At 43.4% G+C, this 9,839-nt stretch overlaps 1 protein-coding gene across 11 annotated transcripts in view; it reads right to left on the bottom strand.

Annotated features, from left to right (window-relative positions):
• Nucleotides 1-908: 908 nt before the first annotated feature.
• ca10a (carbonic anhydrase Xa) overlaps nt 909-9,839 on the bottom strand; it is a 176,190-nt gene continuing 167,259 nt past the window's right edge. For all 11 annotated transcript variants that reach the window (XM_061755757.1, XM_061755761.1, XM_061755764.1 and 8 more), the window contains one exon: nt 909-3,272. In XM_061755757.1, the coding sequence (XP_061611741.1) occupies nt 3,250-3,272 (23 nt within the window). In that variant the 3' untranslated portion in view covers nt 909-3,249. The remainder of the gene's footprint in view (nt 3,273-9,839) is intronic.

Below are 9,839 nucleotides of genomic sequence, written 5' to 3'. Positions count from 1 at the left end.
GACAACCCGCTCTACCAACTGAGTCACAGATATTATTGCTATAAAATTACATTAACATGATACCATTAATCACATTCACAAAATCCTAGTTGGAACTCCCAAAATATTATCAGTCCAAATCCCCCTCTTCCCTCCACTGTGCAGTAAATAAGATAATGTTTAGGATCAATGTTGGCATTGTCGCCAGTTGCGATTTGAAAAATAGTCGCTAGAGCGGTGGAAAAGTCGCTAAATATCGCCAGAATGTTGCTAAATTGGTAAGACAAAAGCGGCTCACACATATGTGCACATCAAAATCAGTGCATCACTTTCAAAATAGAAGTAACACATTGTTTATATTTTTTACCTTGACATCATAAGAGACTGTAGACTGTAGAGGCTGTATTTTGCCCAGGTACAGCATAGATTCTCATTGCTGCTGTTACGCAACAAATTTGTTCTAGTACTTTAAAACATACAGACCTTCATACGAAGCTACTAAAGGACAGATTATAACAACATCAACAACAAAACAAGATATGGGTGGTTACAGATATTGTTTCAATGTCTATTTAATGAAGTTAATTTACATCTATGTTTCATAGCAGTTAAGAATATTGAATTAGCCTTAAGGCACACCTGCATAAATGTGTTGCACGACATGAGGCAAAAGGTGGTTACAGTAGATACTGACTGGTTTTGTGACACCCCACCACAACCCCCCAGTAAAGCTGTACATTTTAGAGTGCCCTTTTATTGTGTGCAGCTTATGGCACATTTGTGCAGTAATCATGGTGTCTAATCGGCATCTTGATATGGCACACCTCTGAGCTGGATGGACTTGTGAACAATATTTTTTTTAAAATGGCCATATTTGTAGATAGAAAAAGTCTTGGTTCATTGAGTCATTGAGTTCAGCTCATGAAAAATGGAAGCAAAAAAGAAGCGTTAGTTTATGTTTTTGTTCAATATATAAAGCATAACATTGTTTGGTTTCAATAAGCTGCTACTTGTGTAGATGTGATATTTGTTGTTATAAATAGGAAATTAAAGTGCTAAACAATATCATAAGCAGTCAATTTGTTATGTGGCATCCGTCTGTCTCAGGAAACAATAGAGTCTGTATTTGGTTAGTCCATGGTTGAGTTACAGCGCTTGCTGTGACTGAAAAGCCAGATGCGGGAGGGTCTCTCGTGTTGCGCTTGTTGCGGGAACAGTAGTGCTGGAGTCACTTCTCCAGATGCAGGCCTGGGCGAAGATTATGGAAGACCGGGTGTGCCCGTTCTCCAGGAACCCCTTCTCGGCCTTGCGGACAGGGTCCGACGGAAAGGTAAACCTATACGGTCAGTGTCGGCGCAACTACAGGAGTTACCGGAAGGTGTCATGATGCTTGACCAACCACCACTCCTAGTTTTCTGTATGGGTTGGCTCCCGCAAGCCTTTGCTTCTCCTGAAGCAACCACAAGGCAGTGGTGGGGGGGACAGTGGACAGTCGGAGCCAGGATTAGAACCGGCAACCCTTTGGTCACTGGACAACCCGCTCTATCAACCGAGTCACAGATATTATTGCTATAAAATTACATTAACATGATACCATTAATCACATTCACAAAATCCTAGTTGGAACTCCAAAAATATTATCAATCCAAATCCCCCTCTTCCCTCCACTGTGCAGTAAATAAGAATGTTTAGGATCAATGTTGGCATCATCGCCAGTTGCGATTTGAAAAATAGTCGCTAGAGTGGTGGAAAAGTCGCTAAATATCGCCACAATGTTGCTAAGTTGGTAACACAAAAGCAGCTCACACATATGTGCACATCAAAATCAGTGCATCACTTTCAAAATAGAAGTAACACATTGTTTACATTTTTACCTTGACATCATAAGAGACTGTAGACTGTAGAGGCTGTACTTTGCCCAGCTACAGCATAGATTCTCATTGCTGCTGTTATGCAACAAATTTGTTCTAGTACTTTAAAACATACAGACCTTCATACGAAACTACTAAAGGACAGGTTACAACAACATCAACAACAAAACAAGATATGGGTGGTTACAGATATTGTTTCAACGTCTATTTAATGAAGTTAATTACATCTGTGTTTCACAGCAGTTAAGAATATTAAAATAATACAGTACTTAAAACATTCACTGTACAGTTAATGTAGGTTTTATAATAGCAATGGTTTGGCTGTATTGGATTATTTCAAATTATAATTGGTCGCCATTGTAACGTGTTGAAATTTAAAAGATTGGAAGGGGACAAGGATCATGCAACTGAGTATATTCTCATTATAATGGGCAGCTAAACCTTATATTTTGGTTACTGAGTGTCCATGCCTCCTTGCCTGAAACATTCTTAGTTTTTTTCTAGGCAGTTCCCTTGACCAAAGTATTGACACAAGATCTGGAACTGGTGTATGGTGCACATCTGCTGACCACTGCTTCTGAAGGAAGGATTCAGAAAAAATAAGTCGCTGTACATTGTATATGTGACAAGCAAAGTACCTTTTATTCTTAACCTGAAGTCCTTAGAACTTTGTGAAATGCTATTTAAAAAAGGGATTTTTTTACACCAATTTATTGGACTGATAAGATTATATAATAATAATAATAATATATATTGTTTATTAATAAAGGAATAGAATGCATCAATTTAGACAACTCCTCAACAGATGTAAAATGTTTTTGGTGTTTGCTTTTAAATACAACTCATGTGCACCATTATGTGTTAATATATTAAATCTGCTGTATTGGTAATCCAAATACATAAAAATGGGACCAAAACACTGGATGCTCAGAAGATGTAGATATGATGCATATTTATCTTCCAAACCTCTGAGAAGCTGTAGACAAGCATATTTATCTTTCAAACCTTTGTGTTGGATTGCATCAGTGAAATGTCACATACTTCTAGCAACATACAGGATATAAATGTTATTTCTTCAATATAGGTAACCAAGTTCTATTATCAGAAAGTTATCAAACAAGTAGTTTGTTTCATCTGTTCCTTTAGTTTGTCACTTTCTGAATTAAACACAATAGTATCAACATTTTTTCAGCCATGTATGCGAAATGCATTGAAAGTTTTGAATGTAAAAAGCAGAGCCACTCTGCATGCTTTACAAAGTTTCATATTTTTGGATACAATCAATACATTTGCTGAGATACAATTCTGTTAAAACATCTTGGATGAGATGACTGGTTTCATAACTGTCAGCTTTATTTTGGTTTCCTTCATCGCCGGCATTTTTCTCCTCCTCAGGATCCTAATTTAGTAACCATCCATTCACTGGAAAAAAAAAGAAGAAAAGGGCAGTTGAAAAAGTAACTCACAATGCATTACATACATACATTACATACATAATGATATAAAATCTCCATAATGAGTTGTATTATTATGTATTAACATTGTTTCCTAACACCGAGAAGCAGAAAAAAAACTTCCGTTTATTGTACTTTTAAATAATTTACCATTATATGAATTAGCTGGCGGCACGGTGGCCGACTGGTTAGAGCGTCAGCCTCACAGTTCTGAGGACCCGGGTTCAATCCCCGGCCCCGCCTGTGTGTAGTTTGCATGTTCTCCCCGTGCCTGCGTGGGTTTTCTCCGGGCACTCCGGTTTCCTCCCACATCCCAAAAACATGCATGAATTGGAGACTCTAAATTGCCCGTAGGCATGACTGTGAGTGCGAATGGTTGTTTGTTCCTATGTGCCCTGCGATTGGCTGGCAACCAGTTCAGGGTGTACCCCGCCTCCTGCCCGATGACAGCTGGGATAGGCTCCAGCACGCCCGCGACCCTAGTGAGGAGAAGCGGCTCAGAAAATGGATGGATGGATGAATTAGCTAGTTAATACTTGCCCCACTAATACTAGAGGTCACAGAAAGCTGCAATCGCTGGGCCTTGGCTTGTCACATTGCTCTCACACACTTCCTTATTAATAGTGTCACACATGTGAGAAGTTACTTTGTATATATATATATATATATATATATATATATATATAGTATAGTATATGTATAGGTATAGGTATATGTATATATATGTATACGTATATATATGTATATATATATATATATATATATATATACGTATATATATGTGTGTGTATATATATGTATATATATGTATATGTGTGTGTATATATATATATATATATATATATATATATATATATGTGTGTATGTATATGTGTATGTGTATATGTATATCCATCCATCCATCTATTCTCTACCGCTTATCCGGGTCGGGTCGCGGGGGCAGTAGCTTCAGCAGGGACGCCCAGACTTCCCTCTCCCCAGCCACTTCATCCAGCTCTTCCGGGGGGATCCCGAGGCGTTCCCAGGCAAGCCGAAGGATGTAGTCTCTCCAGCGTGTCCTGGGTCGTCCCCGGGGTCTCCTCCCGGTGGGACATGCCCGGAACACCTCACCAGGGAGGCGTCCGGGAGGCATCCGAATCAGATGCCCCAGCCACCTCATCTGGCTCTTCTCAATGCGGAGGAGCAGCGGCTCTACTCTGAGATCCTCCCGGATGACCGAGCTTCTCACCCTATCTCTAAGGAAGAGCCCGGACACCCTGCGGAGGGAACTCATTTCGGCCGCTTGTATCCGGGATCTTGTTCTTTCAGTCACGACCCACAGCTCATGACCATAGGTGAGGGTAGGAACGAAGATCGACCGGTAAATTGAGAGCTTCGCCTTTCGGCTTAGCTCTTTCTTTACCACAATGGACCGATACAAAGTCCGCATCACTGCACCGATCCGCCTGTCGATCTCCCGTTCCATTCTTCCCTCACTCGTGAACAAGACCCCAAGATACTTGAATTCCTCCACTTGGGGCAGGATCTCATCCCCGACCTGGAGATGGCATGCCACCCTTTTCCGACTGAGGACCATGGTCTCAGATTTGGAGGTGCTGAGTCTCATCCCAGCTGCTTCACACTCGACTGCGAACTGCTCCAATGAGAGTTGGAGGTCACGGCTTGATGAAGCCAACAGAACCACATCATCTGCAAAAAGCAGAGATGCAATACTGAGGCCACCAAACCAGACCCCCTCTACGCCTCGGCTGCGCCTAGAAATTCTGTCCATAAAAGTTATGAACAGAATCGGCGACAAAGGGCAGCCTTGGCGGAGTCCAACCCTCACCGGGAACGAGTCCGACTTACTGCCGGATATGCGGACCAAACTCTGACTCTGGTCGTACAGGGACCGAACAGCCCGTATCAGGGGGTTTGGTACCCCATACTCCCGAAGCACTCTCCACAGGACTCCCCGAGGGACACGGTCGAACGCCTTCTCCAAGTCCACAAAACAAATGTAGACTGGTTGGGCGAACTCCCATGCACCCTCGAGGACCCTGCCGAGGGTATAGAGCTGCTCCACTGTTCCACGGCCAGGACGAAAACCACACTGCTCCTCCTGAATCTGAGATTCGACTTCCCGACGGACCCTCCTCTCCAGCACCCCTGAATAGACCTTACCAGGGAGGCTGAGCAGTGTGATCCCCCTGTAGTTGGAACACACCCTCCGGTCCCCCTTCTTAAAACGGGGGACCACCACCCCAGTCTGCCAATCCAGAGGCACTGTCCCCGATGTCCACGCGATGTTGCAGAGGCGTGTCAACCAGGACAGCCCAGTGTTGGTGGTGCACTGCTTTCCTCTCCTGAGACGTTGGATGGTGGACCAGAATTTCCTCGAAGCCGTCCGGAAGTCTTTCTCCATGGCCTCACCGAACTCCTCCCATGCCCGGGTTTTTGCTTCAGCGACCACCAGAGCTGCATTTCGCTTGGCCAGCCGGTACCCATCAGCTGCCTCAGGAGTCCCACAGGCCAAAAAGGCCCAATAGGACTCCTTCTTCAGCTTGACGGGATCCCTCACCGTTGGTGTCCACCAACGGGTTCGGGGATTGCCGCCACGACAGGCACCGACCACCTTACGGCCACAGCTCCGGTCGGCCGCCTCAGCAATGGAGGCGCGGAACATGGTCCACTCGGACTCGATGTCCCCCGCCTCCCCCGGAACATGAGCAAAGTTCTGTCGGAAGTGGGAGTTGAAACTCCTTCTGCCAGACGTTCCCAGCAGACCCTCACCAGGTGGTGATCAGTTGACAGCTCCGCCCCTCTCTTCACCCGAGTGTCCAAGACATGCGGCCGCAAGTCCGATGACACGACCACAAAGTCGATCATCGAACTGCGACCTAGGGTGTCCTGGTGCCAAGTGCACGTGTGGTCACCCTTATGCTTGACCATGGTGTTCGTTATGGACAATCCGTGACGAGCACAGAAGTCCAATAACAGAACACCGCTCGGGTTCTGATCGGGGGGGGCCGTTCCTCCCAATCGCCCCCTTCCAGGTCTCACTGTCATTGCCCATGTGAGCATTGAAGTCCCCCAACAGAACAATGGAGTCCCCAGCGGGAGCGCTCTCCAGCACCCCCTCCAAGGACTCCAAAAAGGGTGGGTACTCTGAACTGCTCTTTGATGCATAGGCACAAACAACAGTCAGGACCCGTCCCCCCACCCGAAGGCGGAGGGAGGCTACCCTCTCGTCCACCGGGGTGAACCCCAACGTACAGGCGCCGAGCCGGGGGGCAATAAGTATACCCACACCTACTCGGCGCCTCTCACCATGGGCAACTCCAGAGTGGAAGAGAGTCCAACCCCTCTCGAGAGGACTGGTACCAGAGCCCAAGGTGTGTGTGGAGGCGAGTCCGGAACTTCTCGACCTCACACACCAGCTCGGGCTCCTTCCCTGCCAGAGAGGTGACATTCCACGTCCCTAGAGCCAGCTTCTGTAGCCGGGGATCGGATCGCCAAGGTCCCCGCCTTCGGCCACCGCCCAGCTCACACCCGACCCCTATGGCCCCTCCCACAGGTGGTGAGCCCATGGGAAGGGGGACCCACGTTACCCTTTCGGGCTGTGCCCGGCCGGGCCCCATGGGTGCAGGCCCGGCCACCAGGCGCTCGCCTTCGCCACTAGGCCTGGCTCCAGTGGGGGGCCCCGGTGGCCCGCGTCCGGGCAAGGGAAAACAAAGTCCATTGTTTGTCGTCATCATTAGGGGTCTTTGAGGCGTGCTTTGTCTGGTCCCTCACCTAGGACCTGTTTGTCATGGGTGACCCTGCCAGGGGCATAAAGCCCCAGACAACTTAGCTCCTAGGATCACTGGGACACACAAACCCCTCCACCACGACAAGGTGACGGCTCAAGGAGGGGTGTATATGTATATGTATATATATATATATATATATATATATACACATATATATACACACATAGTTACTTATATATATACAAAGTAACTATGTGTATATATATGTATATATATATATATATATATGTGTATGTGTATATGTATATATATGTATATACGTGTATATGTATATAAGTATATGTATATGTATATATATGTATACGTATATATATGTATATGTGTGTATGTATACACGTGTACGTATATATGTGTATATGTGTACATATATATGTACATATGTATACGTATATATGTATACATGTATACGTATACGTGTATGTATACATGTATATATGTATACGTATATGTATACGTGTATGTATATGTATACATATATGGCTATGTATACATGTGTATATATATGTATATGTATACGTGTATATATGTATACGTATATGTATATATGTATACGTATATATATATATATGTATACGTATACATATATTAATGTATATATATATATGTATGTATATATATATATATATATATATATGTATATATATACATGTATATATATATATATATATGTATATATATATACACATGTATATATATATATATATATATATATATATATATATATATATATATATACATATGTATATGTATATATATATATATATATATATATATATATATATATATATATATATATATATATATATGTATATATAGTGGTTGGGGAACACTGGTCTAATGCACAGTAAAGACACAACGGTAACATTGAGCAATGAATTCTTACTTCGCTAGTTTCCCTCTACTTATACAGAAACGTGTATGTAATGTGCAAAGATGTAGTCATTCAACTAGTTAAGTGTTACAGGTTGCAGAGGTATTGCACAACAAAGACATTCAGAAATGAGCAGGATTACAAAAATATTGTGGTTCACAGAAGTAATTTTTTCAGGATTCTGATGACATGTTGCCCACTGTTTTGACTCCTTAGCTTCTGCCAAATGGAAGAAGAATGAAGAGTGTGTGTTGCAGATGCATGTTGTCACTGATAATGTGTTGTGCCCACCTTGTGGTAAGACTGTCATAAATGTGGTGTAGTGCTGTGAAGGCAACTCCACAGATGTGCTGTGAAGTTTTTAACGACACCTACATCATACGACATTTGACTGGTTTTGAAGTAATGAAAACAGTCATCAATTGATTTTGTAGCATTAAGAGGTCGTATTTACTGAAATCAAAAGCTCTTTCAATCAAAACATTGTTAGTCAAGTTACATTTTGACATAGAACCCCTTATTTGTCAGCAGCTTCACAATTCTTACATCCATTAAACTTGTGACTTTTGGGAGAATTTCTGATTGAATTTCTTTGAGATGGTGTATTGTCATGTTTGAAGATGATTTTTGTTAATGAAAGCATGGTTCTCCTTTTTGTGCCATGGAAGAAAGTGGCACACTATTAAAAACTAAAATACAAAGTATAAAGTTATATTGCATGACTTAATTATAGTAAGTATGAGATATATTAAGATATAATAAAAATGCTGACACACCATTATAAATGAAAAGTTTGGGTAACACAGGATACCTCGCCTTGCCGTGATACAATTAGAAACACATGCCATCTTAGGGATTCTTGAGTCAGGACCAAGGGGTGGACTCAAAAGTAAGATGGACGAGTCCTAGAGAAAAGTCTACTTAAGGAGATGTTCCCATTGTACTCATTCAGTTCTTGTCTTCTCGACATTGACTCAGAGTTTGTCCAAAGCTTTGAATAAACAACCAGTGATCAGCTCCAGCTCATCTTGTTTTCATTTGATCATTCAAGTCTTAGTCTAATTTTGCTTCCTGAAAACTTTTAGTTTAAATTCAAATCCAGTCCATCATCTGACCACCATCTGCTGAAGAGAGCGGCCTAGGCTGCTGAAGGAGGCCGGAGGCCGAGACTGCAACGCACCAAGGGGCACCGCCCGATTCAGAGGCAACAAATCAAGACACCACAGAGGCAAACAGCAGGGAATGACACAGGATGGATGTGACTGCCTAACGTGAAAGTACTTTTCATTGGTCAAGGGTGAGATTCGTGAGACTTTCCCAGTCGATATATTAACCCCACTTAAGATGCACCAATTTGTAGTTGGCTTAGTCAAAGACAAGGTTGACTTACGTTTTGAAGCTTGGAATGCTAAAGATGCTGCTGCAGTGGTAGAAGCACTTGGGAGGACTGAGAGGCTGGCTGACAGGAAGATGAGGAGAGTTCAGCTATGGTCAAAAATTGGTTTCCGGGGGGCAATTGTGTCATGGTAGGCTGCTGCTTATAGCGCTCTGCCTTTGTGTGGTGCCTTCTCGAGGTAATTCGCCGCGCGGTTCTTAAGGCGCAAACCGGAGATGCCTTTTCTTATGGCCAAGAGTGGTTCTGTGACCACGGCACGTGAAGTTCGCCAGCAGCATGGCCCGAAAGGAGGCAGAGCACAAAAAATAAAGGAAGATAATAAAAGAAAAGTTGGGGTATGTGCCCTTTCAGGAGCTGTTGCCAGGATCACAAGGGTGGTCAGGAACAAGAGCCAGAGGAGGGGTGAGAGCTGCACTTTTTAAACTTCCCAGAAGGCAGAAAAGAAGGGGTGTATTCTTTGTTTATTACTTTCTTGAA

This window comes from Phyllopteryx taeniolatus, chromosome 19, assembly GCF_024500385.1.
Source record: "Phyllopteryx taeniolatus isolate TA_2022b chromosome 19, UOR_Ptae_1.2, whole genome shotgun sequence".
Classification (NCBI taxonomy): Eukaryota; Metazoa; Chordata; class Actinopteri; order Syngnathiformes; family Syngnathidae; genus Phyllopteryx; species Phyllopteryx taeniolatus.
The sequence above is the reverse complement of the archived record's forward strand: the minus strand, read 5'-3'. Positions and strand labels throughout refer to the sequence as shown.